Source organism: Aspergillus aculeatus (assembly GCF_001890905.1).
Source record: "Aspergillus aculeatus ATCC 16872 unplaced genomic scaffold ASPACscaffold_10, whole genome shotgun sequence".
In the NCBI taxonomy this organism is placed as follows: Eukaryota; Fungi; Ascomycota; class Eurotiomycetes; order Eurotiales; family Aspergillaceae; genus Aspergillus; species Aspergillus aculeatus.
Genome location: NW_017962985.1, coordinates 135,406 through 149,346, shown reverse-complemented (window position 1 = coordinate 149,346; position 13,941 = coordinate 135,406). Strand labels below are relative to the sequence as shown.

At 53.8% G+C, this 13,941-nt stretch overlaps 3 protein-coding genes across 3 annotated transcripts; 2 read left to right on the top strand and 1 right to left on the bottom strand.

Annotated features, from left to right (window-relative positions):
- Positions 1-3,805: 3,805 nt before the first annotated feature.
- ASPACDRAFT_1889149 (uncharacterized protein) lies at positions 3,806-5,568 on the top strand (the record flags this gene model as incomplete). The annotated part of the gene is made up of 6 exons (XM_020198512.1): positions 3,806-4,085; positions 4,158-4,315; positions 4,388-4,561; positions 4,656-4,748; positions 4,793-5,175; positions 5,235-5,568. 6 exons carry the CDS (start codon positions 3,806-3,808, stop codon positions 5,566-5,568), a joined length of 1,422 nt encoding a protein of 473 aa, XP_020054974.1.
- Positions 5,569-6,506: 938 nt separating this feature from the next.
- ASPACDRAFT_61366 (uncharacterized protein) lies at positions 6,507-7,850 on the top strand (the record flags this gene model as incomplete). The annotated part of the gene is made up of 2 exons (XM_020203658.1): positions 6,507-6,672; positions 6,742-7,850. 2 exons carry the CDS (start codon positions 6,507-6,509, stop codon positions 7,848-7,850), a joined length of 1,275 nt encoding a protein of 424 aa, XP_020054973.1.
- A 937-nt stretch (positions 7,851-8,787) lies between these two features.
- On the bottom strand, positions 8,788-13,682 carry ASPACDRAFT_30449 (uncharacterized protein; the record flags this gene model as incomplete). Its single annotated transcript, XM_020199729.1, has 10 exons — positions 8,788-9,226; positions 9,311-9,774; positions 9,828-10,760; positions 10,820-11,171; positions 11,233-11,828; positions 11,878-12,121; positions 12,175-12,515; positions 12,590-13,041; positions 13,101-13,183; positions 13,252-13,682. The coding sequence occupies 10 exons, from the start codon at positions 13,680-13,682 to the stop codon at positions 8,788-8,790; spliced, it is 4,335 nt and encodes a 1,444-aa protein (XP_020054972.1).
- Between the last annotated feature and the right edge of the window lie 259 nt (positions 13,683-13,941).

The window sequence follows — 13,941 nt, the reverse complement described above, 5'->3', positions numbered from 1 at the left end:
CCGGCCGCTTGGGGCTCCCAGGGCCTCGACCCTCGGTCGGTGCATTTTCCACCCAGTTGACTTGGCTTTTTCTTTGTTTGTGGTTTTGGACCTGTACGTCTGACCAAGCTCAGCTCACCCATCTAAACCGGATTACCAGGAATTAAGATGATTCTCAATTCCAGGTTTTTGTTTACTATTTCTGCAGTGCTATGAAGGGAGAAAGACGGTTGTGGGTGAAGACCCTCCTTCACTCTTTGACTAGTAGAACCTCCTTCCCCTCGGGTTGAGCCGAATAAAGCCGACAGAAACCAACCCAGAATGCTCGCTACCGGAAAAACACCTCAGGGCTCCTCCCAGCACCTCCGGTGACGTAGGGTAGCAGTGAAAAAGCCTTTGGCCCTCGGGACTATCTTCCTGGACCTCGAGTCGATGGGTTCCACTTCTTTCCATAGTTCTCGAAAGTCGAACCACATTCAGGGGCATGTGAGCAATTTTTTTTTCCTTTTTCCCTTTCGTGTTGCCTTTGCGCCTTTGCGTCTTTGCTCTCCGTCCTCATACCCCGCCGGTCTGTAGCCCACCTACTTCTTGCTCACTTCTACTCGAGTCAAACATGCACGATTCGTATTTTCAGGGAGACTAGCTAGTGGAGGCGTTTTTGGCGGTGTCAGCTCCCACAGCACCCCTTCCGCCCTTCAATAAGAGACCTATAAATCACGGATTCGATATCCGGGTGGGGGGAAGATGCAGTTTTTCCTTCCTGGCGGTGGGTCTTGGCAGTTTCCGCGATCGGACTTGGTGGCTTGGGATGTGATGAATCATCCCTTCCGTGCCTGTGATTCGCGGATCTCCGTCACACCCTCCCAAATACCCTGGATGCCTCATCTTACTCACATCAGATCGAGATTAGCTTTGTAAGGGGGGGAATCCCCGGGGGTTCTATGTATCACAGAGTTTCTTTCCATGGCAGGAGCACAGCTTTGAATCTGACTTTCGGACTGATTCATCGCATGGGGTTTATGATCAGTACTTATGCTCGAGGAGGGTAGTTTTTGATTACTCTCGAGAGGAACCTGTAGTGCAGACCGGCTACCACGGTTCTACTCGCATCAAAATCCAGATTCCACCAGGGCTGGACGGGGGATTGTTGCTGGCCACAAAACAAGGTCTTTCGCAGTGGCCACTGCATGGTGGCCGCACATGCATCACAATCAGATCAATCGATGGGGGGGATTCTACCGAGTACCGACCGTACTTTATTCCCGGTTGATGGGTTGCTGTTGGCGGGGATCATTCGCAGACAACTGACTTCGGGGTGGAATTCAAGTGACCCCGACCTCGGAGGTGGGGTGTTTACTTTCGATGTTTTGGTGGAGGGACAGGCTTGACACATTTATCTGGGTCAGTCGCCGTTCTCTGCTGCACACAGCTCTGATTGAGTCATCTGAGAATCTTGGATTGTCGAGGTGCTACAGAGATTCCCATCAAGTGCTCTACAGCTTACCACATCAGCATTCATAATCATAATCTGCGATCCGGTCAACAACCAAGCTGAACCGGCCGAACATGGGGGAACTCCGGCAATCCTGATAGGCTTGCTGCAGAACTTGGGAAGTAGTAGCTAACTACGGAGACTGTAAAGCTCTCTCTCGACTACGTAGCCCCAAACTTGGACTTTACTCCAAACCCGACATACATATTTCACCCACCCCGTGTCGAAATTGTGACCAGATGAGGTCAACGTAGATCAACCTGCTGCGATCGCCCGCCCGTCCTTCGGATTACCTCAGCCGAGATAACCCTTAATACACTTACTCATAGCGGATTGACTGTGGGTGTCTACTAACTTACATAGTATGTATGTAATGTATGAGTCTGGAAACATCATTCCCACCAAGTGTCACCAAGACTGATTCTAACAAACCTGCAAAGGTGACATATTTCACCTCATTAATGGTCCCTCCCCGCCCCACACCAACCTGAGACCTTCCAGCGGGCCCTCCCCAACAGTCCAAACTCCAATCTCATCCACCCTGCAAGAAGTGGAGTTTCCGGTAAATATTTCCGAGCTGCGGGCTCGCTTAGAAGGGGGTAACTGGCGAAGGATCAACAGTAAAATCTCCCGCGCTTAACGACATAACAGACTACACAGCTAACTACACATAGGAGCATAGGGTTTTGGCTATCTCCAATGACGGAATGGCATCCATGCGTGCCGACTGCCGACTAGTTCTGACCATTGACCACTGACCACTGACCACGGCCAGGTGCGATTATGTTGTTGCGAATGATGTCAGTTCATTGCTTTTTTCCGTTCCTTGGGCGACGAAGGTGCAGTAGATCTTTGACCTTTGCTCAAATTCCTCCAGAAAGAATTTTGAGGAGTACGTACGGCAATTCAGTTGCCGATGCGCTCGCAGGCGATGAAAAATTCAGAACCACCCGTAGGTTAAAGTATCTTCCGCCCTGGCTCATTGGCTCTGGAAATCTTTTCCGAGTTCAAGTGCTTTATTCCGCATGTATAGGATACATGCGGCACGAGATTCGGATCTGTCGAGAAAGTTAATTCGGGACTGGCCACAGTCTACTGCTTCACAGACGCCAGGACTTTGAGATAGATGCCAAGCTACCTCTTGGCAACTATGTAACGGCCTGCTCAGGGTGACGAACGCTCATGGACTGTATCTCTGGCTCTTCTTAGTTCATTTACTCGCTGCATCATACAGCTGAAGAAGCTCCTTCAGAATGTAATTGAATGTGCGCCTAGCCATCTAGCAGAGGGTGAGAGGGGAGGAGGGCCTTTCCGGCAATGAATGCAAGATTCCCTGGCTGTGGGCCAAGATGTAAATGCTTCATCGAAGAAATGCTCGTACATGTACTCGAAAGAACAATTTAGAACGCACTGAGAGTGACAGTAACTCTTGCTGATCGCCTTGGTTTGTGTCTCTAGATTGTTGCTTAGACAGGTGCCTGGGAAGGTGCCTCAAGAGTTGATGTACCTATAAGCCCAGGCTGGTAATTATTGCACAGTAACCCACATTTCAGTCCTCGTATATGTACCAACACAATGAGTAGTCCGGATCGTAGCACAGCTGAACCACTACATTCTTCGTTCATATGCTCACGCATACATTTTAGCCTCACTCACGCACATCTACGCATCATCATATTTCGTACGATAAGTATTCACTTCGAGACGATCTATTCATGGTCCTGCACGCTGAGTATGTTTATGCCTGAGGCACAAATTATACTGCCGTGGCCAGGCACGGGCGGTCAAGGCGATCGGTGGCCGGCGCCTGCCGTTTTTGGAAATAGTGGCATGCGCGGGACTCGGGCTCTCTCTCAGTCAACATCACCGTCATCTCATGAAGAATCTCCTCCTCTTCTCAATGAGTTGATTGATACCTACGTTCTCAGCCCCTTATTGGATCTCTCCGCATCAACCATGAGTCCCACTTAATCTCAATGCCCTCCCGTCGCTACCAATTTCCTTCTTGGCTAATGCTTAACTTCTTCGTCCATTCTGTGGCGTCAAATGAACATCGTCAACTCGATTGCACATGCAGTAGCACGGTCATCCCCTCAAATGAAGCGCTTACTTAGGATGACGCTTCGGGCAAGAACGCGCGTCGTTTTCAGCTAAGGCGAAGGGTGGAGGGGAATGGCCCGCAACAGACAAACACCACGGAGGATGAGAGAATCCACCATCAGACTTCCTCCCTCGACATGAGTGCTCTCAATGAATCTTCCCCACCTGCGCGACCAGCTTCGAGCTCAACACCGACCGTCGAGTCTTCCCGACCCCAGAACCTCGCGAGCAACAATGATCGCAATTTCCGAACCGATCGCAATCTCCGAACCCAATGACGAGTACAACCTCCAAGAGGCGTGGGAGCGTGTGTGCCGCTCGTTCGCGCAGACCACCAAGGTTGATCAGACGTCCGCGCCCAATTACACCATCGAGGAAGTCCTCGAGCAGATCCGCGTCCGGGAAGCGGAGGATCTCGAAAAGAACGCCCGATACAAAGAGGGAAGGCGGTTATCGATAAGACGCTGGCATTGTGAAGGTTATCGGGGGCATTGTTGCGCAGGGCGCGAGCATGGTACATCCCAGTCAGCCCCGTCTCGATTGGGTCGAATAGTGGGCTAAGATGCTCTCCCTTTTTTCTCTCTAGCACAGGTGTTCGCGCCCAGCAGCCTCTGTTTCAATGCGATCGCCTACCGGGCAAAGACATACGCATTGAAGAAAGACTCTGCGCCGCCATTCAAATTCTCGATGCAACAATTGAGCGGGTGGCTGCTGAAAAAGAACAGACGCCACCCGGAGGACTTGGTGGAATTATCGTAATGGCTACGAAGCAGCATCTGGCGTCCGTGGTATGAAGTGACTGGTCACGAAGATCAGGCCCTCGCAATGTACAAGGATCTTCTCGACGAGCACTCGGGCGAGTACGACCCGCTGAAGAGGCTTCTCGCAAGTTTCCAGAAAAGGAATGACTATGAAAGCGCCCTTCACTTCCTTCGTGTTTTAGAGGGCTCCGTCGACCCCACCACGGAGCTCGACCGACGCACAGCTGCAGTTCGCTCATTGTGGCTTGACGATAAGTCTAATAACGCACTGTTTGCCCTGGCATCTAACACTGATGTTTGATGTTCCACTAGCGATTTACAAGATGGCTATTGCTGCTGCTGAGGCGGAGCGTGAGGCGGAGCGAGAAGCACTGAAAAATGGAGAAATTGAATCTCAAGACCTTTGGATGGACTATGTAAGAGGGGGCTAATGTACCATCACGCACGCTATCGTTACAAGTACCTGGGCCATCAACATGAGGATCGCATTCACGCCATTGAGGAGTGGGAGCGTGTTCTGGATGTTTGTCCAGCGAATGACGCCGTCAAAGAACTCTCCCTCACTAGTAGTAGGACGGAAGGCCGACTCGCATGGGCTTATTATACTGAGGTGCAGCATAACCTGGACACCGACGCATCATACATCGTCAAGCTCGAGAAGTTGGCACGAGTCCCAACTCCCGAGGACTTGACGGACGAGTTCAAGCGACATGGCGCACAGCGGCTTGCACACTACCACGTCATTCGGGGTAGCATGGAAAGGGCCCAGGATACGCTACGTCCATACCTCAAGGCCGACCTCGCTCTTCTCTCTGACAACCGTCCACTCAATGATTGGGAAGGGTATATTCGTCTTGCTGGCCACCTTCGAGCAGTTGGCATGGGGGATGCCACTGTCGCAGCTTGGTCCCTGGTCAGCCCGTATCCCAAGTACTCGGACAACCCCGGGAAACCCCGGGGGCAATGGATATCTTTTGCGCGGGGGGCTGTGAGACCCACTGGACCCATGCGGATGATCTCTATGTGTGCAAAACTTGGCCAGGTGTTCATTACGACAAAGCCTGCGCGGACAAACTGCGGGCGGGGACGCTCGCGGTGGAGATCTGCAGCCATGATTACGAGTTACTGCATGCTCCGCCATATGATCCCATCGCCCAAGCGAGGATCGGCGAGGGCAATGTCTGCGTGGGCGGGGAGGTCCTCAGTGTCAAGGCATGGCTTGGGCGAATTAGATAGGAATGGGGGCTAGAGCTGGGAGGCTAGACCCGGTGGCCTCTAGTGATGGCTCTGTCTGGTCCCACTATCTGCTCATGGCAACGGAATCTTTGTTCTAGCAAGGTTGCAATGGAATGTGAGCAGCTATTGAGGGTAGTCCACCACAGGTCTTGTTCGCCCTACACGACTGGCCCAGTGAATCCGGATAGCTACCACTCGGATGCTCTTTGACTACTGGTTTTCTGAGCAGAGATACTGTGTAGCGAAGATGACTACTACCTCGTACTCTGATGTTGCTGAGGCTAATTCCAGCCACAGGACAGCCGCTTCTAATTTATGTACCCAGACGTAGCGGTGGCTTTGATACCCACTCAGTCGAAGCAAGTGGCTTAGTCCATAGTCTATTTCCGCGTAGCATCAGCTTAAAATACCGTGCTCGTGATTGACCCAAGAGTACTCGAGCAAGCACGGGTTCGTGTTGCTGCTATTGTTCGGTACGCCGGCGAGTCACTTTTGATCATTGGTGGTGTCGTATTTCTTCCATGGTTCGGGCCGCGGAGGCACTGCACCCTGTCACTATTTTCGTCCACACAAGCCTTGTGGAATGAGCTTTCCCCGGATATATTGGAGCTCCTGGCTCGAATAATTTTAGGTCGGTGGGCTCAGCCCGAGGCCTGAAGAGGCCATCCATGGTTGGGGGACGGCCATCTTTATTGTTTGACAGGCGTTCTGGATTGAGCCTCACTGTTTACCATTCTGTCAAGAAGCATAGCCTCTCTATTCTGCAATAGATATAGCTTGTAGTATGAGGATGAAGTCTATATAAGCCTCAAGGGCATCACGACAACATCGGTTTCACATCCTCACAAAAACAGCAAGTACAACAGCAATATTCAAGTCAACTCTCAATCGTTCAACTTTCAACCCAAGCCTCGTTGCTACAAAGATCAACCAGCGCAATGTATACTTCAGCATCTACTCTTGTCACCGTCGTCTCCTTCGGACTCCTTGCGCGAGCTCTGCCCACTGCTCGCTCGCGCAACGAAGTTCCAATAACGTTCTACGCGGCTGGTGGTGTGCAGCTCACCCAGAGCTTTTCCACCGACGGAGCTCCTGTTGCCATCAGTACGACATCTCCTCAGATTACTTACTTCGTGCTTGTTCTTCCATGATTGCTAACACTTGATCCAACAGACAACGGACTGAGCATCTCCCGCATCTCATCCAGCACCCCGGATGTTACATGTGTCTTCAGCGGCATAGACCACAGCAGCACCACTGTCCCAGGCGCCGCGGTAGTAGATGTCGGGCCTCCGCAGGCTCAAACCCAGGGCTACTGCTTCGTGAGCTACGCTTCATCATCGACCCCAGCGAGCTCGTGGGTACCTTCGCCGTCCGCCACTCCGCCAACCCTGATCCAGCCCGATGACGCGTGGACAATCTGGGCTCAGCCGACAGAGACCCCGTCAGTCTCGCGTCGGTCCAGGCAGGACTTGCCGGTACCAGGCCAGGGCTCCGGCGATGCGCCAGAACTGGCGGTTGAGGATCCACCGACTTTTGCCCAGGAGCCGGAGGAGCCCTCCACTACTACTCCCTCTTCTGAGGAGATTACCTCGCCGCCTCCTAGTTCTCAGGGACCGGTTGTTACAGACCCGTTGCCGGGCGATTCGACTGCGCCGTTGACATCCTCGTGCTCGACTACACCTTCCCCTGTGGTCACCTGCACCACGACTCCGTCACCTATATCGTCTTCAACTATGACTCCGTGCCATGAGTGCGAATCTACCACGACTCCGTCGGTTGGAACCTCCTGCACCACGACACCTTCGCCTGTGACTTCTTGCACTACGACTCCCTCTCCTGTGACCTCCTGCACCACGACTCCCTCGCCCGTGGTGTCGCCCACTACGACGCCATGCAACGAGTGCGAGTCTACACCTGCCCCCTGTGTTGACTGCGAGCCGACCCCTACTCCCTGCAAAACCTGCAAAACGACCCCTCCTCCGTGTTCCGAGAATCCTTGCGTCAACACGACCTGTTCCGACGACACCTGCCACAAGAAGCCTTGCCCAGCGAAGCCCTGCCCTGACGGCAACTGCCCTGACGACAACTGCCCCGAGGGACCCTGCACTGATCCATCGCCCACCCCAGTTGAGTGCCCCGACGATGGCTGCCACGAGGACCCCTGCCCCGACGAGAAGTGCTACGACCATAACAAGCGGCCATCATACACCCCATCTGAGCCCTCGGGAGACCACATCGAGATCACCTTCAACGGAGAGGTCAACGCCGACTTCGCCTAGTTTACTCAGTAATTCCATGGCTCGACGGAGCTGGCCCTTCGATAGTGGTTTTGAGAGTCAACCACTGTGAGTGATACTGAGGCCTGATCACGGACTTCGGGCGAATCCAGATAGAGGTTAGGGGGGTTACACGGCTACTTCCATGTTTTGGGATATACGGGTTGAGAGCGCGTTTCTATGGAGACGAAAGTGTGGACGGGGTCGATTGTCCCTTGCTTTGTGCTTTATTGCTTAGCTGCTGCTCATCCTGTGATTATTGACTTTTCTGTTCACATTGTCTTTTCCTTCCTCTTTTCTTTAGTTGGTTTGGCAGTGAGACTTCTACACGTTTACATCATGGTTTTTACATACAGCACAGTTGCGCAGACAGTCATAGTCTTTCTTGTCCATGCATACGCTGTTACTACTGGTCACCAATATAATAACATCTGAAATTGTCACTTCTTATTTGGCACCGACTTGGTCGCCTCCTTCGTCATGGGAGCTCCGGCCCCAGGCTGGCATCGGCATGGCATTGGATCTAATCACACTGCTCAGGCCTATCTTATCGGTTCGGCGCCGAGTCCCGATGCGAAACTAGTGGCTCCACTTTTGGCTTCGGTGCCGAATGACGTCAATTTCACCGGGGGTGGAAAGACCTTGAAGTAAACACATTCTGATGGTGCAGGGTTAGGAATCGCACTCTTGTTGTGATTGTTACATCAGTGTTCCAGCCGAGCCCAAGGTGGACAAACAAAGAGTAAAATTCCTGACTGACCCTCACACCTGGCAAAAGAAAAGAAACTGCAATAGACACTGATTACACAAGTGAGTGGAGATAAAACACCGAAGATAGGTTTACAGTACATTAACAACACAACCATATCAAACACATCCACTCCACCATCTACCGAAGAATCCGCACTCAAAACCCCCGAATACACCCTCCTCACCAAATCTAACCTCGCTTCACCCAGCGCCACAACCGCGAGAAATTTACCCCACCCCGCACCCGCACCCCCCAATACAACCCCAACGCCGCAACCACATTGAACCCAATATAAACCCACATGAGCCCGAAATTCCGCCAGCGATCCGCATACTCCGCCGACAGTTCTGTCAGGTACACGTTCGAGTCCGTCATCTGGCAGTAGGCGCAGTCCCGCGTGGCCTGCGGGTTGGCGACGGCGCCGCCGGCCTGCTGCATGTACGCGGCCAGATAGCTGCCGCAGGTCTGGCTGGACGGGGGCTGGATTGTGATCTGCTCGAGGGTGGAGCAGTGGACTTCTGTGTTGGCCAGGCCGGTGGAGAGCATGCCGCTGACCAGGTAGGTGAGGGGGGAGACGCGGTACATGAAGATCCAGAAGCCCGGGAGGGCTGTGGGGGAGGCTAATACACTACAATGGTGGGAATGCGGTTAGTCGGGCTGATATGAAGGCACGGGAATATAGACAGATAAGGAGGAAAGGGGATAGACTCACCCGCAGAAGATCAAGCACATGCAGAACAGCAGCAGCGCCAGCGTCGCGCCCACCTCGGCCGTCGCCACGCCCGCCACCATCATAATCGTAAAGGTGCCGCAGTGCATCAGAAAGGACCAGATGAGCAGGAACATCAGCCCGCTGCGCTCGCGCGTGGCGTGCGTCTCCTGCGCGTTGTGGTCCATGCCGATCAGATAGTAGAACGGGAGGAAGATCAGCACCGCCGCCAGCGAGTTCCAGGGCAGGTCGGCGAAGATGTTGGCCAGCATGAAGGCCGACCAGGCGTACGTCTTGGCGGGCCGTTCGCGGACCTCGTACAGGTCGCGCTGCTTGATGAAGTTGGGCATCGTCTGGTAGGCCAGGAAGGCGAAGATGACTAGAAGCATGAAGATCGCGTAGGTCTGGTGCTGCAGGCCGAGGATGGTGATTTTGGTGTTCAGGAAGGAGAGGCCGATGAACAGGGCCTGCGTCGGTGATGAGAACTGAACCCAAAGAGGAGCAGGGGGTGCAGACTTACCGCGCCAAAGCAGAGGATGAGCTTCGCGTAGATGTAGGAGGGCGTTCGCCAGTACTGCTCCATCACTCGCTGGGTACATAGTTGGAGCTGGGTCAGAAACGGGGCTGCGTACTGTTGGCCAGAGTCGACTGCAGAGTTTTGTGTCGAGGCCTGGCGCTCTTCAAGATGCTGCAGCTCTCGTCGCACCTCCTGGTATTCCTGGCTCCCCCTCCATGTCGCTGCCCAGTCGTGCGTGGATTGCGTACCAGGCGCTGCCCCAACTACTTCTAGCATCCATTCAGCCGGGTTTTCTTCACGGGTACACAGCCTGGCACCGTGTCGTTCGAAGTAGCGGGTCAGCACCTGTGAGTTCTGTCCTATCGGTCCAAAGTAGACCGTGCGACCGCCCTTGGCTAGGAGGAGTAGACGGTCGAACTGTTCGAAAAGAATTGCCGAGGGTTGATGGATGGTGCACAGAATCGCCTGCCCGTGGTTAGACAGCTTGCGCAGTAGTAAAGTGATAGACCAAGCAGTCTGGCTGTCCAAGCCTGAGGTTGGTTCGTCAAGAAAAATCAGGAGATCGGGCCTCGCCGCAAGTTCCACCCCGATAGTCAACCGCTTCCTCTGCTCAACGTTCAAACCCTCGCCCGGAACACCGACGACTGCATCCGCGTACGCCCGCATTTCCAGGAGGTCAATCACCTCCTCGACGTACTGATACTTGTCCGCTTTGCTCACCGATGCCGGCTGTCGGAGAAGGGCACTGAATCGCAGCGCTTCGCGAATGGTACTGGTCTCAAGATGGACGTCCTGCTGTTGAACATAGCCTACCCTCCTCTGGAACGAGGCGTCTCGAGGGACGCCATTGACAAAGACTTGCCCGGATACCACTCCGGTCTTGACCCTGCTGGCAAGGAGATCGAGAAGTGTGGTTTTACCCGCGCCTGAGGCTCCCTGGTTCGCTCACAATGTCAGTATCGGGTAGATTGACTATGAGCTAAGAAAATCCCTACCATCAATGCAGTCAGCGTCCCGGGTGTCACCCATCCGTCGATGTGGTCGGATATGCGGCGCATCTCGCCTTTGATCGGCACGTCGTAGCACACATCCTTCCAATGCAAGGTGTTGGATTGGAGCTGGAGATTGAGCTCACGATCAGACACCGCAGCATGCTCCGCTGTCGTGGCTGCCTCGCTCTTGCCGGATTCCTCATCATGTGCAGCATGTCTGATGGCACTGACAGCTTGTGACTTGCGTTGAAAGACGAGAACCTCGCCTTTGGAATGGTCAAACATCACGAATTCCGCAATCAGCAGGTACGTTGTCATGAAAAACAGGATGAAGGCAATCAGAATGCCGAAGTTCCTGAGCATAATCCAGTCAGCACAGTACATGTATCGTCTGGAAGGGCATAGTGAATAAATACCTCCATGTATGCGAGAAGTAATAGCTATAGTTGGCCGCCACATATGCATCCCCACTGACCAGGCTCGAGGTGGTCGACGCACCGGCCACCGCACACGTTCTGTAATCACTCGCAACGTCCTGATATCCTGGCCCCGAGGGCACGAAACTGGCACACTCGAAGTAGCGGCCGTGGAACTCGTTGGCCACCAGCGTCTCGTACGAGTACGCGATCGGATTGATGTAATTGATCCACCGCAGCCAGCCCTGCATGTTGCGAGTCGGGAGGACAAACCCTGTGTACACCACCAGCGCGAGCACGCCCAGGGCGATGGGCGTGAGCGCCTGTGGGATCGTGCGCGTGGACTGGGCAATCGTGCGGAAGATCATGGACATGGTCAGGGTGGTCATGAAGGCGAAAAGCAGATAGATGACCACGTGGTCGGAGTCGCGCCGCAGGTTCGACATGTAGTACAAGGGGATGTTGAAGCCGATGGTGGAGAGCACCTTGCTGGGCAGGTCGCAGATCATGGATGCCACGGCTTCGGACATCGGGTGGTAGAAGGCGTAGGCGGCATGTTTCTCGACGATAGGTCGTTGGGCGTACAACGCTAGGATCTGGGGACTATATTAGCGGTTACTGAGCTGGGTGCCCGGATGTACTCACTTCTAGAGCGCTACTCAACGCATTGAATAGCACGGCGAAGAACAGGAGGACGCAGCGATCGACAAAGCTGGCGGTCGAGTCGTCTAGGCTGTAGAACACACTGCCCAGGACGAGGGAGAGGAAGAAGTTCCCGAGCACAGTAGCGAAGAAGAAGGTGGAGTCGCCCAAGACTCTGCGGTAGCCTCGTCGTATGCACAGTAACACTTGCTGGGGAATGGATATGGTATAAGGTGAACTTGGGGTCCTGCACAGTCTAAGCTTCGAGCGATTTTGTGTCTAGTTGGTGACGTTTCTTACATCAAGCGTGATCTTTCCGCCTTCTTGGAGGCTGCGAACTTCTCAAAAACAACCTCTGCGTCATGCTGTTGGTTGAAGTGGTCAATCTCCTTGCACAGCTCTATTCTCAGTTGGCTCTGTTGCCAGGCTTGGGCGAATTCATCGGGTGTTCTGGACACTCGAGCTTCAAAGCCTGGCCGAATGATTCGTTCCACCGGGTTGGTCAATGAGGTAAGGAAGTCTCCTGTCGTTTGTCGATCAGGGCAAAGATAGCCCATGTCGATGAAGTACTGTTTTGCTCGATCTACCGGGCCGAAGTAGATTTGCCGACCTTCATAGAGTACTGTCACCTTGTCAAAGCACTGTGCACAGTACATGGGGTGCAGTAGTCAGCTTCACAGTTTCCACGCAGGACATTTAGGTGGTAAAGACGCACATCGTAAGCCTGTTGCGAAGCCTGGTACAGAGCAACCACGGCGGCAGTACCAGTCATCTTGGCGCCCAGTCTGACGGTTTGAATGAATTGCAGCGCTGTGGCACTGTCCAGCCCGCGGGAGCTGTTGTCCCAGCATTGGATACAGCTCTGTGTCAGACAGGTTTCCGCAATGCTGACACGCTTCCTTTCTCCACCACTCACTCCGCGGATGAAGTCGTCGCCGACTTTAGTGTTGACGGTGTGCGAGATGCCAAACACAGCCATGACCACATCGCGGAGATGAGTTGCATAGGTCTCCCGGGATACACCTGGCAGCCGGTTCCGAGGGGTTTTGGCCAGAGCGGCGTACAACAGCGTCTGTCCGACCGTGAGATGGGGGAAGTGGACGTCCGTCTCAGCCTGGTAGATCACATCCCCACGAAATTTGCGATGCATTGTCTTCCATGGAATGCCTGGTTGCAAGGGGACTTTCGGTCAGTTCCCACTCGAAATGTGATGGGGTCTGGCCTACCTTCATAGCTGAGCTCTGTGGAATCCGCCACCGATAGTCCATTGGTATGGCCTGCGATTGTCTTCAAGAGGGTGGATACGCCACTGCAGGTACGAAATCTAGTCAGTCAAAAACAATCAAGCTGTTACTCGTAGGATCTCAAAGTACGAACCTTCCTGGTTTCCCTAGGACCAGGAGCATCTCGCCGCTGCGGACAATGCCATCGTGGTCTCTTAAAATCTGCACCTCGCGTCTTCTTCCGGAAACCAAACGAACCGTCAGATCCCTTAGCCCCTGCAGCACGACGTTCGCAACAGTTGGCTGGTAAGCAGCGCCACCCCCGTATCCACCCACGCTGAGATGACGGTATGATACGCCTGCTCTGCGCTTGGGGTACCGCTCGGGATTCTGCGAGGTCAATTCCACCAAGGCCTGCACCCATCGCTTGGCGCTGAACTTGAGGGAGTTGGGATCTAGGCACGTATCCTCTGCATCCGTAAACGGATTGATAGAGGAGCCGTGAGGCCACTCATGTACCGAGTCCTGCGTGAAGCGTCTTGCCAATTTGAGGATTTGACGTTGATTCTCTGGAGATATCTGCATCGGTTCGGCTTCATCTGCCACGTCGGCTGTTCGATCACTGGACGAGGTCGACGTAGACCTGCTAGTGTGGGTAGCCTGCTCAGGCATTTCAGGCAATTTGGGGATTGAAGCTGGGTCTAGCATGGTGGATGGCGGCAGAAGGAATTAGGGCACAGACTCTCGCTCGGTTGGTAAGGTGGCCGAGGAACAAGATTCCTGAAGGTAGCTGTGTGTTGCGAATAACAGGCTCCATGACGATTTATATCGCATTCACCACAGC